The 19,464-nt window shown below is 33.3% G+C and overlaps 1 protein-coding gene across 4 annotated transcripts in view; it reads left to right on the plus strand.

The window, feature by feature from the left end:
* Positions 1-19,464, plus strand: part of SLC9A8 (solute carrier family 9 member A8) — a 154,771-nt gene that overhangs the window by 106,172 nt on the left and 29,135 nt on the right. For all 4 annotated transcript variants that reach the window (XR_012473487.1, XM_074210230.1, XM_074210229.1 and 1 more), the window contains 3 exons: positions 4,223-4,339; positions 9,117-9,199; positions 11,353-11,464. Coding sequence is in view for 3 of the 4 variants with exons in the window: in XM_074210230.1 (XP_074066331.1) it covers positions 4,223-4,339; positions 9,117-9,199; positions 11,353-11,464 (312 nt within the window). In the remaining variant the exon portion in view is untranslated. The remainder of the gene's footprint in view (positions 1-4,222; positions 4,340-9,116; positions 9,200-11,352; positions 11,465-19,464) is intronic.

Raw genomic sequence — 19,464 nt, forward strand, 5'->3', positions numbered from 1 at the left:
TTAATTAAAAAAAAAACTATTCTCTTATCATATAATTTTGCTATTCCTTATACTTTATTTCTCTTCCTTAAGGATATGATTTTTCTCTCATCACATTCAAATTAGATCAATGTATACCATGGAAATAATGTAAAGACTAACAGATTGCCTTTTGTGGGAGGGTAGGGGGAGAGAAGCAAAATTGGGGGGGAAAATTGTAAAAATTCAAAATAAATAAGGAATTTTTTTTTAAATCATATAACATGAAAAGACTTATGATTCTAGAAAGTTACTTTAGTATCTATGTGGAAAGTGGATTGCAGAAGTAATGAGGGTATGATCCTCACTAGGTTCACCCTACCATTGAGCTTAGGGTAGTAATTGTATTAATAGACAAGAAGAGCTATATAGAAGAGACATTAGGAATATAGGAGTCACAAGATTTGACAATTGCTTGAATATATGGGGTGAGTGAGAGTGAATACTCAAGAGTGACAGTGATATATGAACCAACCTAGGTGACTGATGTTCTCAATAATAAGGAAAGTACAAGAGGGAAAAAAATGAATCCATTTTGGACATGTTGAGGTTGAGATCCCTTGGACATCTAATAAGGTGTTGATGTATGGTCCTGGAGGTCATGAGAGACTACCACTGGATAAATATAGAGCTAAGAGTCATGTTTTTAGAAATGGGAATAAGTGGACTTTAATGAGATCACTGAGAGAGTATAGCAGAAAAGAGAAGAGGGCCCACCACAGAATCTTCAGACATGTTCTCAGTTAAGATATAGGACATCAATATTATATATCAGCAAAGTTGACCAAGGAGGAGGAGGAGGAGGAGAACTCGGATAGAACAGGATCACGAAATTTCAGAGGATAAGGTATTCAACAGTGTCAAAAATTACAGAGGTTAAGGGGAATGAGTTCCTATGAGCAAAAGTCAAGGTAAATTATTAAATCTTAAATAATAGGCATTCTAGCAGAAGCTATATAGTTTCCTATGATATTGCCTTTTCTTGTGATTTTTCTGATTTATTTACTTTATTACTTAACCCTTATAGTTATATGAATCCTTGATTACATGAATGTGAATCTGCCATTATTCCATGATGTTCTTTTTTGTAAAATTCTATATTTTGCTATAAATCTTTCAAAGAGTATCCACTGAACATAGTAGAGGATTTCTTCTGGGTTTTTTTTTCCTAATAACACAATAGTGTACCCATCCTTCTATTATTATTTGAACCATCCTTCAATTATTATTCCTTACCCTCCCTTCATAACCAGATATTTGGCAAAAGATGGAATGTATATGTACCTATATTAGACTTCATAGAGAAGAATAATGATTAAGAAGACTGGGAAAATTTGAGATAGAATTTGAACTCAGATCTGACTCCAAGCTCAACACTACCCTTTGCCCTAATAAAGGGAAAAAAGCTCTTCTCAAAAATTTTTTATATAGAAGGCAGCATGTGTAAAGAGAATCAACTCAGATCTTTGTTCAGATCTGAGTTCAAAGCCCAGCTCTGGATTTTTAACTGGGTCCTCACTACTGCAAGAAAATCCTTTTTACCTCCCAATTGATTCACTTTTCCACATGGATTTTCATCCCTCCTTAAATCTAACTTGCTTCCCCTCCCATTATTATCTCAAATGAACCTTGCCTCATATTAAACTGAAAAAAAATTGATGTCATTTGACAAGAACTCTTCTATACTATTTCACTTGATGATCTCACCACCTTTCATGAATTCAATTATCACCTCTATGCATTTAGGTAGTCCTAACTGTTGTTTTGTTTTGTTTTTAACCTTCAGTCTCATGTAGAACTACATGTCCTGTATAGATATCCTAAATTCACTATGTCTAAAACTGAGTTCATTATCTTTCCTTGACCCTTTTTCATCCTCCTATCCAATCTTTAGCCAAGTCTTGTTGATTCTTCTGTGGCAGTATCTTTTGTAGCCACAAAGATGTGCTAGAGCCAGTGCAAACCAGTTTTTTAAAATTTCAATGTGAGCATTACATCCCAGAAATGCATTTACTACAAATCAGGACTTGATTTATTGTTTTTTGACTGCCTAGACTTAAGAAAGTCTTAAAAATGAAGACTGAACTTAAAAATTTATGTGCATATTTATACCCTCCCCTAAGCACCATTGCTAAACATTTATCCTGTATTGCTCTAGAATAAACATCCCTGTATTGCTCTAGAAACATCACTTGAGCTTAGCAGGAGTATTGTAGAACACTCAGGAAATAAATTCATCAATTGCCTAGAAACTAGTAATAACAACAACTAGAATTTTTACAGTATTGTAGGATTTGCAAAGTACTTTATATCCATTATCTCATTTGAACTTCACAATACTCTTTTGTATTCATCTGTTTCTCTCCTCTAACACTATTACCTTAGTGCAGGCCTTTGTCACTTCATTTCTGGATTGTTGCAATAAGCTTTGGGATGGTATCCCTACTTCAAATTTCTCCCTACTCCAGTCCATCTTTCTGGCAAAATGATATTCATGAAGCACAGGCCTGACCATGTCACCCCTGATTCAGTCAACTGGAGTAAACTGGAGGGATCCAATGGATCCTTTTACTTCCTAGATCAGATAGAAAATCTTTAATTTGGTTTTTAAAGTTCTTTGGAACTGGACCTTGTCCTATTTTTTTCAGATTTCTCACTACACCTTACTCCTTTCCATGTAGTTTACAATCCATTGACCCCATGCTGTTCCACCCATAAGACACTGACTTCAGACTCTGGGTATTTTCACAGGCTGGCCCCATGCTTCTCCTGGTTTCTTTCAAGTTGCAGTCAAAACCCCCCACCTTCTGAAAAAAACCTTTCTTAATCCCTTTTTCCAATGTCTTCCCTCTAAGACTATCTCCAATTGTTTGTACATAGTACATGTCTCTTGTATTGGATTGAGCTCCTTGAAAACAGTCTATTTTTGCTTTTCTTTGTATTCTCCAGTGATTAACACAGTATCCAAGATTAATAAGCACTATAAAAATGTTATTATTAGAGGCTGCATAAAATGCTTGTTGGCTTGACTTGACTCAGATAATTACTACCCATGAGACTTTGGGCAAGTTACTTAATCTGTCAGTTTCTTCACTTGTAAAATGTTAAGGTTAGCACTTATCTGTAAAGTGAACTGGAGAAGGAAATGGCAACCACACTAATAACAGCCAAGAAAACTACATATGGGCTTATGAAACTTCAGGCAGGACTGAAAAATGACTGAACAACCACAAAGGTTAACCTAGAAGGCTTGCTAACATTTCTTCCAGTTCTAGATCAAGATTCTCCAATCCTCTACTATAAATTCCCATTAGGATGTTAGAAAGTTTTATAATGTTCCTTGTCTGAATTTTGCTATACAAGACAACTATGATCAACCAATCCATTTCTGCCTAATAGAACTGAATGATAATAACTAGTACTTATAAAACTCTTAAGTTTTATAAAGCACTGTATGTGTATATGTAGATATATACATAATACACACACAATTTAATTTTATTTTTATAATAACACTGGGAGATAGGTGCTAATATTATCCTAATTTTATAGATGAGAAATCTGAGGTAGAGAGGATTAAAAAGACTTGCCCAGGATCATACAGCTAGTGTTTGAGACCAAATTTGAACCTAGGTTTTCCTGACTAGTTTGTCTCTCCTAGCTGCCAGGATAGAATAGAAAATAAGCTTAAATTATGATGTAGGGGATTCAGGAAGAATTTTCTGGTAATAAGAGTTGTTATGCTAGTATTAGTTTGTGCTGGAATTAAGTTTATTTAAAAGATCTCTTTGGCTGTCTTCAGAAATAATCTTTTTCTATTCCTCTATACATTCCCCCTACTTATCCATCTAAATCCCATTTGTTCATTATTTAAAACCCTGCTCAAATGCCGTTTCCTCCGCAAACCCTTTCCTGTCTGAATAAATCTGATAGTATTGTGTTCTGTGATGTTATTTTTCTTGTTACTATTATTGTCTTATTTACCAATATGATAGGAACCAGTTAAACATCTATTTCTGGAATTAATTGTCTGTTTGGCAGGGATTAATTAGTTTCATTACCCTCCATTTTTCGCACAAATTGTAATTTCCTGAAGGCAGGTACTTGAGTGCTAGTCATCTTTGTATAGCATTCAGTCAGTGTTGAACCCCCTGAATAATTGTTATCCTCATTTATCAGGTTGCGTTCCTGTTCTTTCTTGTAGGTATCATGGCCATCCTGTTCTCTGGTATTGTGATGTCTCATTATACACACCATAACCTTTCCCCAGTTACACAGATCTTAATGCAGCAAACCCTACGAACTGTTGCCTTCATGTGTGGTAAGTTATAAATATGTAAAGTATGGATATAGTCATTAAAGTATTAGTTCTTTGGGACAGTTACTTTACCATCTATCAGTCACTCGACATTTATTAAATTATTTATTATTAAATTTATTAAATTAAATCTTTTCTAAATGCCAATTAATGTGCTAGGTGCTGGAGCAAATAATCTCAATTTTTGAAGAGCTTACATTCTAATAGGAAGACATGTATTTACATATATATGCATATATGGAATAAACACAAAGTAATTAAATTCAAGGTAATTTGAGATGGAACATACTGATAATTGAAGGGCGGCATCATTAAAGATGTCATCTAAATCTAGAAGGGAGACAAGCTCTTGAAAGAAGAGAAGAATTTTAGGTGATAGAAGTGAGGATGGAGGGTATTAAATGGATGAGGGGTGACTGTTATAAAGGCATGAAGTGGGGCTAAGCAGAGGGGTTTGTTTTAGCCTAGATACAAATGGGGGCTTGGGGAGACATTCCACTGGAGGTTTCCTTAAGCTTAGATTTTTTTTTTCTTATGCTCATATCTGATGATGTCACTCTATTACTCAGGTACAAGGAAATTCATTTTGATATTTGTGGTTTGATTGTACTAATGTGGGAAGAGATTTGAGGAAGGAAGGCTAATCATGATGTTGTAAAAGTCTAGGTAAGAGAAGATAAATGCTTGAACTAAAGCAGTAGTTGAGTGGAAAGAAAAAAAGTCATTTGCAAGAGATACAGAGCTAGAAATGGCAAGATTTGGCAATTGATTGGATATGTGGTATGAAGGAGGAAGGAATAACAGTTGAGGATAATAAACCTGGGAGAAGGGAAAGATGGTGGTTTTTTTGACAAATATTGAATTTCAGAAGAGGGTAAGTTTGAAAGGAAAGATAATGAGTTCAGTTTTGGATATATATTGAACTTGAGATATCTCTGGAACATATAGTTTGAAATGTCCAATAGACAATTAGTGCAGTACAAAAACCGAAAAGTTACTGGGACTGACTAGATGTCAGAATCATTGACATAGGAATGGGAGTTGATAAGGTCACAAAGGGATAGAGTACAGAAAGCAGAGTAGGGGGAGTATAGGACAAAACCTTGAGATGCTCCCAGGAAGTATGTGTTATATGAATGATAAGCCAAAAAAGGAGCTGGAGAAGGTGCAAACAGGTAGGAGAAAGAGAACTGAGAGAGTTTCTAGGAGGAGAGGATGGTCAGAAGACTCAAAGGCAGCACAGACAGATCAAAAAGGCCTTTAAAAAGTTCATCAGATTTATCAATGGAGGAATCTTTGGTAATATTGAAGAAAGTAGTTATAGTTGAGGTAAGAAAAACCAGATTGCAAGAATGGAGGAGTGAGAGAAGAGGAAGCAGTGACAGCAAGGATAGACAACTTCTTGTAGACATTTGTCCAAGAAAGGGAAGAAAGATATATAATGATGTCTAATGAAGATTTTTTTAAGGATAGGGGAGATTTAGCCATATGTGAAGAAAATAGTCAAGGAATTGATAGGGAGATGCTAAAAATTTAGGAGGGAGATGATTAAAGTTTCAATCTACTGGAGAAGACAGGAGGGGTTGGGATCAAGTACACATATAGATGGGGGTGAGGAGTGGTCTTGGCAATGAAAAGAACTACTGTCAGAATCTGGAAGAAAGGAAAATATAGGGATGATGTCAAGGGGTTTTGAGAGAAAGATAAAGGAAAGAGAAATCAAATTGCCTCAGTTTTCTCAGTAAAACTGAAAGGGATGTATGGAGGAAGAGGGAAGAGAAGTATTAAAATAGTTCCTATGGCAAGTGAGATGGGAAAGCAATACAAAAAGAATAAAAGGATTGCCTTGTTGCAATGGAAACCCAGTTAATACAGGCTAGCATGAATTTAAAATGTTCCTACTCAGTATAATTGTGAGATTTCCTCCAGCTGTGCTCAGTAGTTCATGAGTAAGAATAAATAAGATAGTAGGAAAGTACTCTGTAACTGCTATTTGACAATCAGTGAGCAGTGACAGAACAGGGGACCCGAGATTTGAGAACAAAGTACAGTGGAAAATAGAAGTGTCTGTAGAATCCAGGGAAAAGTGAAGTTAGATGCGGTATATGTATGTCATGGAACACTATTGTTCTATTAGAAACCAGGAGGGATGGGAATTCAGGGAAGCCTGGAGGGATTTGCATGAACTGATGCTGAGTAAGATGAGCAGAACTAGAAAAACACTGTATGCCCAACAGCAACATGGGGGTGATGTTCAACCTTGATGGACTTGCTCATTCCATCAGTGCAACAATCAGGGACCATTTGGGGCTGTCTGTAATGGAGAATACCATCTGTATCCAGATAAAGAACCGTGGAGTTTGAACAAAGTTCAAGGACTATTCCCTTTAATTTAGAAAAAAAAAACCTATCTTATTGTCTGATCTTGTTATCTCGTATACTTTTTGTGTCTTCCTTGGGGATATGATTTCTCTCTCATCACACTCAATTTGGATCAATATACAGCATGGAAACAAAGTAGAGACTTGACTGATTGCTTTCTGTGGGGGGAGGGAAGTAATATTGGGGAAAAATTGTAAAACAAATACAATCTTTAATAAAAAAAAAAGTGAAGTTAGCATGTCAGAAACTGAAGTCAGAGCAATGGGAAGGGAAGGAAAAAAATAAACACTTATTAAGGGCCCTCTGTGTGCCAGGCAATGTGTTAGAGTTTTTATAAATATTACCTCATTTGATTTTCATAATCATGGGAAGTTATTCCCATTTTAGAGTAAGTGACTTGCCCAGGGTAATATAGCTACTTAGTGTTTAAAGCTGGATTTAAACTCATGTTTTCCCACCTAGTACTCTATCCATTTTGTTACTTAACTACCTTGAGAATAACCTAAGAAAATACTGAGGGGAGGAAGGATTTGAATTCTTGATGCAGGCAAAGAGTAGGTTTCAGGTGCATGAGGAATAGGGATAGAGTGATAAGGGAATAGAATGATAAGAGATTATAGTCAGATACAGGAAGGTCAGAGTTTTGAGTGAAGGAACATTTGTGGGTAATGGTGACATTAAATGTGTCCATCCTTAGGTGAGGCCAAAGGCAGAATGAAGAAATAGGTTATGGTATTTAAGTCTAAGGAACTTCAAAGAGATAATGTCACTGTGGACACTAAAGTCTTTTAGCAGGATGTAGAAAGGAAGGGAAAATGGTGCTGAATATGAGAAAGAAGGAAGAATGAACTGACTGTCAATATATACCACAGTCACCATGATTTTAATTGAATCACTACTGTATTGATTGGTAGAAGATTGATTGAAATAACCTATTATCTAAAAAGTGTTGTAATGAATTTTTTTTAATAATAAGGGCAGTTATTTTTAAGGTCTAAAACTGAGAATCATTATAGATACTCAACTTGTGTGTATTACGTAAGAGGTATACAACAGAGGTATATTTGTTAGAATCATTTTTTCAGTCAGGCTTTACCTATAAACCTTTCTTCATAACACTTGCAGTATGAGGAAGCCTACATTAGCTCCTGTCATAGTTGGGGGGGGGTTTTGCCCCCATTTACATGTTACAGAACAAAAATATTTTACTGAGTGCTCTCAATTTTAATTCAATTTTCAATAAAATACAGCTTCCTGAGCATAAAGATCTGAGCCTTTTAAGTGGAACTGCCTTGAGTAAGAGTAGGAAAAGTAGCAAAACTGTTTATACATTTTAATTACCATATAATTTTGTGTTTGGCTTTTAAATTTTTTTGATCACTCTTTGAATACCTAGTTAATTTAATTCTAGACTTGCGATAACTTTAGGAAAAAATATATTAGAATTCTGAAAGATATTTTCTTAAATTAAAAGATGTTCAAGTGCTTTCATCCTGGGGGGTAAAGAGTAATTGGGCTTTTTTTGCCAGTAGACTGAGAGTTGTAAATGTTGCTGTTTCTAGTTACTACTTTTGAATTTGGACATACTATGTCTGTTTTAGCCTAGAATTCTATAAGTTGAACTATTACCTGTACATATATTGTGAGTTGCACCTGTAGCCATGTGCCTAGATTTTTGTCACTCTTGCAATCAGGGGGCACAGCTTATTACACAATTCAAAGATTTATATATAATCATTGTTTTTCCAGGGTTTATATATAATGCCAATTTTTTATACACGCTTAGACAATTGATCCATCAGAATATTCTGGATGACAAAGACATATTTCTTGTGTATGTGTGCTTAGTAGAATCAATTCATAGTGGTAAAGAAAGGAATAATAGAGTAAGCAGAAATTTGTCTAAGTGACTAACATTAAAATTCTTCAAAGGCTTAATGTAATGTTGATGGAGAATTTGGTTTTGCAAATACTTTCTCAGTGAAAGCTTGGGCAGGAAACATCTAGCTGCAAGCTTTTCATATAAGGCAAGCAGTGGTCAATGAATCTATAGTTTTAGGGATCAGCCTAATCAAATTCAGAAAAGGTTATCATCAAAGAGGTTTGGCCATAGCAATTCAATAAACCAATTTAAAAAGATCCTTTTTTTTTAGGGAAAAGGGAAAGAACAATTGCATTCTGTATTTGTGGAGAAAAACATTCCAATAAAATCACAGAAAATATCACAGAGTGAAATAAAGAAGAGCATGCTCAGTGATAAACTGTTTTTTTTGGATTTTATCATACTCATAGGTTATTATCCTACTCAGAGGTCATTATGATCAATGACTTAATTCTATAACACTGTTTTGGAAAAGTTAGTTGGAGCTGAATAATTTTTTTTGGGACTTTATTTCAGAAACATGTGTGTTCGCATTTCTTGGCCTGTCCATTTTTAGTTTTCCTCACAAGTTTGAAATTTCCTTTGTCATCTGGTGCATAGTAAGTAATTTTCATTGTTTTTTTCTTCTTAAACTTCTTGGTTACAAGTAAACAAATATATAGTTTTGGTTTATGTAGCTTCTTGCTATTTTTCAAAGAAAAAATCCTTTAAGGATAGTTGGGCATTCTGGGCTATTTAAAAATGGGCAAGTAGAAGTCATTTAATAAGAAAATGGCATACAATTAATCATTATAATGATTATTCACATTTCTATTGCTTTAATTTTATAATTAATATAAATATATTTAATTAACTGTATTAATTTAATGTATAATTAACATGAATATATATTAGAATTAATATTAATGTAATAATATAAACTATAATCCTATAGTTTAATTTTATAAAATATTTTTCTCAAAACTGTTGCTATTAGTACTTAGCAAGGATATTATCATCACCATATATAAAATGAGGAGATGACCTTGGAGAGGGTTTTCTCTCATTCACATAGGTAGTCAATAATCAGAGTTATGATGTAAATAATAACTTTCAGACATTCTTAGACCTTTAATATATATTTATGGAATTGAATTATTGAATATACTTATGTAAAAAATCTAAAAATCTTATTTATTTAAATATTCTGAAATATACTTGGGGATGGAAAGGAGGGAATCTTAAAAAGATAGCTTTTATTTTAATCTCATTCCTTCTCCAAAAAAAAATTACTCTGTAATAAAGGGAAATTTGGTATATTGGAAATATCCCTGTACTTGAAATAAAAGTTTTAGATGACCTGGCTCTGCCACTCATTGTCACTCTTGCCTTAGACATATATTCCCTTTTCTGGGCTTCAGAATCCTGGAAATGAGGAAATTAAACTAGACAACCTCTTAATTCCTTTTCAACTTTAAGATTATTTGATTTTGCTTAATAATATGGTTTGGGGCATATTGTGCAGAGCTCTTTGAAGATCTTCCTTGCTTTTTTTTAAGAGGGTTCAGTTGGCAGTTTCCTTAGCAAATTGGACCAGGTATTCCAAATGAAAGTTAGTTTTTGATCAGAACAAAGAGGAGTAAAGTTAAGCTAATGAATTGTCTTAAGAGCTCATCTAAGTATATTTCAGGATATTTAGCTTCTAAAGGAGAAATTTTTCATTAAGACCACTATCTTTGAGTTCAGTTAACCACTGTTTGTATAAATGAGCCTGGTAAATGACTAGGCATGATGTGTTTTGCTTAGTTTTATAACATTCATTGACTTTATGACATTCATTGAACACATGAAAGGCACATTAGTCAGTTATTTAATATTTATTAAGAGTGTATTATGATTTGGGCATATAAATAAGAAAAAGAGAGAGTCTCTGGGGAAAGACTACCCAAAAGGAAGCTGAAAAGGGAGTGGAGGGAGGCCCTAGAAGTACCTTCTTAGAGTCATGAGGTTCTGGAGTTGAAGCCAAGTAGAACAGCTCTTGAGAAGTAAAAAGTTGCAAATTTTGACCCCCTTAATATAGGGAAGCTTTAAGCAGGAGATTTTTTTCCCTCCATCCTCCAATCAGAATGAAGAAGCAGCCAAGGCTGCAGAGTGGGTATTGAAGCAGCTGAAGCTTCTCCGTGATGATGAGATCTCTGGCTTCTCTTGAAGAAAACCAGATGTTTCTGGAGTCCATATCAAGCAGAGAAGCTTATGTATAACATGTATAAAATCAATTGTCTGACTTTTAGACCTTCCCTTTGGACCCTGGACCTATTAGGAAGTAGAAACAATATTTCATTCCCAGGGCTCTGCCAATAAGAAAGTTAGTCCTATTAGTGGGTATCCCCTAGAGAAGTTAGACTAGTCCTAGATTAATCTCTGGGTACTTCAGAATGCTCTTTTGGCTTCCAATCCTGTTTTTATATAAATATGGTCATATAGATATAGATAGATGTATAGATATGTTTTTGTTTTATGTTAAACAGCTTCTAAAACTTGTTTTAATATTTACTTATCTTTTTCAGGAATATAGGAGACTACATACTTATGTTTTAGATAATGCTATCTAAGATGCTGACTAATATTCTTTGGCCAATGTTCACTATTACAGAGAAAAATCTATGTTTATAATGGATGTGCTCTAGGAGTTGTGTTAACTACAAACGAGTTAAAGCTTGAAGCAATTAACAATTTGAAGAGAGATTAAATGATTTTCTTGCTTCTTACACAGGTACTTGTGCTGTTTGGCAGAGCTGTGAATATTTTTCCATTGTCTTACCTCCTAAATTTCTTCCGTGATCATAAAATCACCCCCAAAATGATGTTTATCATGTGGTTTAGTGGTAAGTTGTACCTTCTTTAAGGAAAAAAGTTGGAAGAAAAATATTATTTATGTTACACAGGATGTTGAGATAACTCTCTTTTAAATAGACATATCTGTTTATGTTTCCTAAATTGAAGGCACATTCATTCTTCTTCCCCTTTATTAAATATTTTATTTATTTTTCCAACTATATGCAATGGTAGTTTTCAATAATCTTTTTTGCAAGGTTTTGAGTTTTACCGTTTTTTCCCCCTCCTCTTTTCCCTTCCCATAATAAAAAGCAATCTAATATAAGTTATACATGTATATACATGCTAAAACATAGATCGATATTAATCATTTAGTGAAGGAAGAATCAAACATGTTCTTTTAAAAAAAAAAAATCCAGAAATTTTATTTCCTTTTGGTCTGTTCTTTTTCCCTAGGTTTCATTTTTGTTTCTTTTTCTTTCATTTTCTTATAATTATATAAATATTTTATTTGTTTTTCAGTTACATACAATAGTAGTTTCTACCAACCTTTTTTTTGAAAGGTTTTGAATTTTACAGTTTCTTTCTCCTATAACTAAGTTATGACAGGATATATCATACTAGATTTTAATTACACTAATAAGAACTTAGGTTTTGTGAACTGCTTTTTAGCTTGCAAAGAACTTTTTTCAAAAAATATCCCAAATTAGATAGTAAGTTTTATTATCCCCATTTTATAGAAAAGGAAGCTAAGGTTCAGAGTGATGAAGTGACTTGTGGTTTGCATTATTCACTATATAAAACTCTTGACAACAAATGACTTACCTAGACCATCTGAACATTTGAATCATTATATTGTAAGAGCCCACTCTTAAAGAATAGATCTGAATGTTCTAGGCTCCCTATAAATCTACTAACTTTTTAGAAAGCTAATTTATGTGTCTCTTCATTTAAATACTGTAATTCATAAATATTTCTGTTTATGTCAGTGAAGGAACATTCCTTCTGAAGTTGTTCCTTCTATCAAAAATATCTTGGAGATGTTTTGTTTCCCAAACATCGTTTTTGGGGGTGATTTTATTCAGGCTATGGCCTGAATTTGACTCAAAAATCCTTTTTCACTCTGGAATGATCTTACCCTCTGGCAAAGTGTATTGCTTGAACCAGTGCCAGGGGTTAACTGAAGGATTTAGCTCTCCCTATTTCCCAAGACCATCCATTACATGTTCATAGTCCCTGTTCCTTGGAATTGCCAGGTACAGCACTCTTGTTTCCATCAAAGAATTTTGGTTAGGCAGCCTGCAGAGTAATCATCACCCCCAAGACTTGAAATGATTACTGTTCCCACAAGACCCAAGAATGCCTGTATTGCCCCAAGAAATAAAAACCATGAGAACTATCTCAAGACCTAAGAATGATTGTGTTGTGAGCTGGCCCCTTTCATGTATATAAGTGACCCCAGCCTTAGAATTGTTAACCTCTCCTTCTTAGGAGGGAGGGCTTCCACCTGTAGGTCTCATTTTTCTCACTCTGAAATTAATTAAATTTCTTTTTGTGTCTTGATTCTCCTGTCTCCAGCCTGCTCTGTTTCAGCTCTGGCGACCTGCAGGTTAAAGGCCAATTCTGGCCTACCTGAAACTTCTCTGCCTACTTAGTACAGGTCTATAAATCAGCCCCAAGGTTATGCATATCAAAAGACTGTAAGGAGAATTGAAAGGGGACAATAGAAACTTTTACGTCATGTCTGTTAATGTCATTTTGTTTTATAGATGATAAGACAAAAAAATGCTTTTTACCAACTACCATTTGGTGGTGAATCATTTCTTATAATGATTTATTTTGCGGACATACATTAAAAATTTGATGTATTTCTTTGAATCTTAAGCTTTACTCTGGCTATGAATGTTGGTGATATAAACTTCTATAGATTTTATTTTGAAGTAGTTTGAAAGCATTAACTCTGCTGCTGACCAGAGGCAGCTGATGACTGAGTAGATAGAGAGAGCCCTGAGCCTGGAATCAGGAAGACCTGAGCTCCAGTCTAGCCCCTGAAACTTCCTAGCTTTGTGAGCATGGTCAGTTTAGTTTGCCTAAGTTTCCTCGATTGAAAAATGGAGATAATGATAATAATACCTATCTCACAGGATTGTCATGAGTATCAAGTGAAATAATTTTTTTAAAAAAGCACTTAGCAGGCGGCAGCTAGGTGGTGCAGTGGATAGAGCACTAGCCCTGGAGTCGGGAGGACCTGAGTTCAAATTTGGTCTCAGATATTTAATAATTACTTGGGCAAGTCACTTAACCCCATTGCCTTGCAAAAAAAAAAACACTTAGCACATGGTCTGTATAATACAAATGCTTATTCCTCCTCTCCATCTTGATTAGAACTCAGAAAAATAAAATATTAGAGTCTCTCTATACTGACCAGTAAATTTCATACAGAGAAATAATAACTTGGAGTTACATTTTATAATTTTACTTGATCCTTGAAAATCCTATTGGGTATTTAAGGCAGATAATCACTACTCATTTTACTAAAGAGGAAAGCTGTTTATATATTCTAGTTTGGTTGAAATGAAGAATGTTTAATGAGAAGTGAGATGAAATAAGTTTGGAATGGTAGGAATAATTATTTCAAAGGACTGATAGATAGCAAAGAGTATCTCCTACCTGTTTGGAATGAAACATACATTTCCATATGTGACTAATGGGTAGTACTGTGTGAGCTTAATTTTTTTTAATGTTTATTTATTTTTCATTACATTTTTGAGTTAAAAGCTTGCTCCCTCTCAAAGCCTCTCTGGAGAAGGCCAAAATGTGACATGGATGTGTGTGTGTGTGTGTGTGTGTGTGTGTGTGTGTGTAACCATACTTCCTTATATCACTTCTTTCTGTGTAGATGAAGAGTATCTTCCTTCATAGGTCCTCTTTAGTTGAGCTGAATAATCATATAACTCAGAACTTAGTCATTCACAGATTCTCTTTGAACAGTATTGCTGTTATGATATACAACATTCTCTTGCTTCTACTCAGTTCACTTTTCATTATTTCATGTAGATATTTCTATTTTTCTAAACTCAATCTGCTCATCATTTATTACAGCACAGGTAGTATTCCATCACAATCACATATAACTTTTTCAACCATTCACTAGTTGATGGGCAGTCCCTCCCCATCTAGTTGCTTGCCACCTCAAAGAAAACTGCTGTAAATATTTTAGAACATATGGGTTCTTTTCCTTTTACCCTAATTACTTTGGGAAACAGACCTAATAATGGGCCAAAGAATATACGCAATTTTATAATTCTTTGGACATAATTCCAGATTGTTCTACAGAATAATTGGATCAGTTCACAGTTTCACTAACTGTATTAGTATTCCAATTTTTCCACATCTCCTCTATCATTTGTCATTTTCTCTTTCCATTTTAACCAATCTGATAGATTTGAGATGATATTTCAAGAGCTGCTTCAATTTGCATTACTTAATAATAATTTAGAGCATTTTTTCATGTCTATTTATATCTCTGTGTTCTTCTTTCAGAAACTGACCATTAATCAACTGAAGCATAAGTCATATTCTTAAAAATTTGACAAAGTTTCCTATGGATTTAAGATGAGGCCTATAATTGAGAAATTTGTCTATATGAATTTTTCCCAGTTTTCTCCTTTCCTTCCAGTCTTGCCTACTTTGGTTTATTTGTACAAACCTTTTTAATTTATTGAAATCAAAATTATCTATTTTATACCTCACAATACTCTGTTTTTGTTTGTTCATAAATTCTTCTGTTCATAAATTTGATAGGTAATATATTCCATGTTTTTCTAGCTTATTTATATTTCCTTTTGTGTCTAGGTCTTGAATCCATTTTGATAAATGGTGTAAGATATTGATCTCTACCTAGTTTCTGCCATATTGTTTTCCAATTTTCCCAACAATTTTTGCCAAATAGTGAATTCTTATTTCCAAAGCTTAATTCTTTAGATTTATCAAACACAGATTTACTATAATCATTTACTATCATTTATTGTATATCTACTTATTCCACTGATCCAACATTTTATTTCTTAACCAATACCAAAAATAGTTTTGATAATTACTACTTTATTATTTTTCATTAATTCCTTTGATATTCTTGACTTTTTGTTCTTCCAAATGAATTTTATTATTTTTTCTAGCTCAATAAAGTAACTTTTTGTTAATTGAATTGGGATGGCACTGAATAAGTAGATTAGTTTGAGTAGAATTGTCATTTTTATCATATTGGCTCAACTCACCCACAAACAATATTTCTACAATTTTAAAAATCTGACCTTTTTATATAAAAAGTGTTCTAAAAATTTATTTATATAGTTCCTGGATTTGTCTTGGTGGGTATATTCTCAAGTATTTTTATATGGTTATTTAAAATCAAATATCTCTTATCTCTTCTTTCAAGGCTTTGTTAGTGGTATATAGAAATGCTGATGATTTCTGTAGGTTTATCTTAAATGGTGCTACTCTGCTAAAATTATAATCTCTAGGATTTTCCAAGTCATATACCTTCATATACCATCATATAGTCTACAAAGAGAATTCTATTTTTATTTCATTACTTATTCTGATGCCTTATTTTTCCTCTCTTATTGTTATTGCTAGCAATTCCAGTACAATATTGAATATGATTGTATAATGTTGATGATAATGGGCATTCTTGTTCCATTCTTGATCTAATTGGATCTAGTTTATCCCCATTATAGGTAATGCTTGCTTATAGTTTTAGGTAAATGCTTGATATCATTTTATGGAAAGATCCACTTAATACTTATGCATTCAAATATTTTTAATAGGAATGAGTATTTTATTTTTTCAAAACCTTTTTCTATATTTGTCGTTATCATATGATTTTTGTTACTTTTTTCAGTGATAAGTAATCAATTATGTTAACAATTTTCCTTATGTTGAGCCAGCCCAGAATTCCTGTTAAAAATCTTACTTGGTTATACTGTATATATAATCTTTGTGATTGACATATTGCTAGTCTTTTGTTTAGAACTTCAGTATCAATATTCATTAGTGAAATTGGTCTGTAATTTTCTTTGTTTTTGCTCTTCCTCTTCCTTCATCAGCATCACACAAGTTTCATAAAAGGACTTTTAGGATTCTTTCTTTGCCTATAATTTAAAATAAGTATTATTTAGATGATTGATAGAATTCATTTATAAATCTGTCTGGTTCTATTACTTTTTTAAAGAAGCTCATCTATGATCTGTTCGATTTCTTTTTCCTAAAATAGATATATTTAGACATTTATTTCCTCTTGTGTTAATCTGGGCAGTTTATATTTTTGCAGTTATTCTTCCATTTCACTTAAATTGCACAACTTATTGGCATATAATTGGGCAAAATAACTTTTAATAACTGCTTTATTTTCATCCTCATTAGTGGTATAGTCACCCTTTTCACTTTTGATACTAGTTATTTGGTATCTTTTTCTCTTTTTTAAAAATCATATTAACCATTTTATCCATTTTCCCATAAAATTGACTGCAAATTTTATTTATTAATTCAATACTCAATAATAATTCAAGTTTTCTTGTTCCAGTTTTATTAATTTCACCATTCATTTTCAAAATTTCCAATTTGGTATTTATTTGAAGATTTTAAATATGTTCTTTTTTTCTAGTTTTTTAATTACATACCCAATTCATCAATCTATTCTTTTGTTTTATTGATGTAACCATTAGAGATATAAATTTTCTTCTGATTACTGCTTTTGCTGCATGTTATAAGTTCTGATATGTTGTCTCATTATCACTCATTATCACATTTAAAATTATTTATTGTTTCTATGACTTGTTCTCTAACCCACCCAATTCTTTAAGATTAGGTTATTTAGTCTAATTTTTAATCTGTTTTTACATGACCCTTTATTAAATAGAGTTTTTATTGCCTTATGATTTGAAAAGAATGCATTTAATATATCTGCTTTTTTTATATTTAACTATAAATGTAAATTTTAATGACCTAATATATGACCAGTTTTTCTAAAGGTGATATGAACTTTGAAAAAAGTTATATTCCTTTATATTCCTATTCTTTCCAAAAGTCTATATAAAAGTCTATCTAAAGATTCTGTTCATCTCCTTGACTTCTTTTTTATTTATTTTTTTGTTAAATTTATCCAGTTCTGGAAGGGGAAGGTTGAAATCCTCCACAATTATGATTTTTCTATCTTATTTCCACCTGTAATTCATTTACCTTTTTCTTTAAAAATTAAAATGCTATTGCATTTGGTGCATAAATAGTTAGTATTGATATATTTACTTCATTATCTATGGTAACTTTTAACATAATGTTTCCCTGCTTATCTCTTTTAATTAAATCTATTTTAGCTTTAACTTTGTCTGAGATTGTAATTGCTACCCCTGTTTTTTGATATCAACTGAAGCATAGTGATCTGTTGTTGTTGTTCGGTCATTTTCAGTAGTATCTATCTCTTTGTGACCCCATTTGAGGTTTTCTTTGCAAAGATGCTGGGTTTGCCTTTTGCTTCTCTAGTTCATTTTACAGATGAGGAAACTGAGACAAACACAGATAAATGATTTGCTCAGGATCACATAGCTAGTAGTGTCTGAGGCCAGATTTGAATTCAGGAAGATGAGTCTTCCTGACTCCAGATCTGGTACTCTATTCCCTCAGAAATAAATCGAGCATTTTATTTTTATTCTATGTATGTCTCTGAATTTTCTTGAAAAGTACATATTGTCAGGTTTTGTTTTTAATTCATTCTTCTGTCCATTCTTGTTTTATTAGTAAGTTCACCCTATTCACATTTAAAGTTATTATTACTAGTTGTGCCTTTCCTTACATCCTATTTTTTCCCCTCTTTATTTATCTTTCTTTTAGCCTGGATGATTGTTTTAAATTTTATTTATTTCTGCTGCTCTGAAAATTTACTATAAGTTAATATTTTAAGGTATTTGGGGGGAGGGGAAGTGATTTGAGAGAGCCATATTCTATCGTCTTTCTACAATTCCCAAAAGTCTAATTTTTAAAAATAAAAGAATATCAGTAAAACAATTTTTAAAAGTAGACAAGATCCAGATTGTGCTTGTCTTTAAATGCCAGACTGAGGAGTTTTATTTTATCTAGGAATTAATAGGGAGCCACTGAAGATTTTTAAGTGCTGGGGATGAATGGTCAGATTCCTTGTCCCCTACTGCCCTTTTCTATTTGATACTCTCTTTTTACTTCTTCTGTCTAGGTTTTCATAATACTGGTTTCTCCTGGTTCTACCTGCCTGACCTCTCCTCAGCTTCTTTTGTTGGATCCTTAACCAACTCAATTCCAGTAACCATAGGTGTTTTCTAAGATTCTGTCCTGGGTTATTTTTCTTTTCCCATGATACTATTTTTCTTACTAATCTCATTAGCTCAAATGGATTCAATTATCATCTCTATGCATTTGATTCTCAAATCTATTTGACTAATTCTAATCATTTTTTTTAGGTTTTTGCAAGGCAAATGGGGTTAAGTGGCTTGCCCAAGGCCACACAGCTAGGTAATTATTAAGTGTCTGAGGTTGGATTTGAACCCAGGTACTCCTGACTCCAGGGCTGGTGCTTTATCCACTGCACCACCTAGCTGCCCCTCTAATCATTTTCTTGAAAAGTCTCATACCTATTGAACACATGGAATTTTGTTACCCCATAGACATCTTAAACTCAATATAACTAAAACTGAACTCATTATCTTTCCCCAAAAACCTTCCCATCTATCTAACTTTTCTATAACTGTTGAGGACACCACTGTTCCTCTCAGTCACCTAAGTTCACAACTGAGATGTCATCCTGGATTCCTCCCTCTCTCCCGCTACTCAACATTCATTTGTCAAGTTCTTGTCAGTTCTTCCTCAGCCACATCTCTTATATACCCCCTTTCTCCCCTCTGACTCTGCCATCACTGTGGTGCAGGTCCTCTTCACCTTCACCCCTGGATCATTGTGGCAGCCTTCTGGTTGGTTTCTCAGGTTCAAATCTCTACCAGCTTTAATCCTTCACTCATCTATA

The sequence above is a fragment of the Macrotis lagotis genome, chromosome 1, assembly GCF_037893015.1.
Source record: "Macrotis lagotis isolate mMagLag1 chromosome 1, bilby.v1.9.chrom.fasta, whole genome shotgun sequence".
NCBI lineage: Eukaryota > Metazoa > Chordata > Mammalia > Peramelemorphia > Peramelidae > Macrotis > Macrotis lagotis.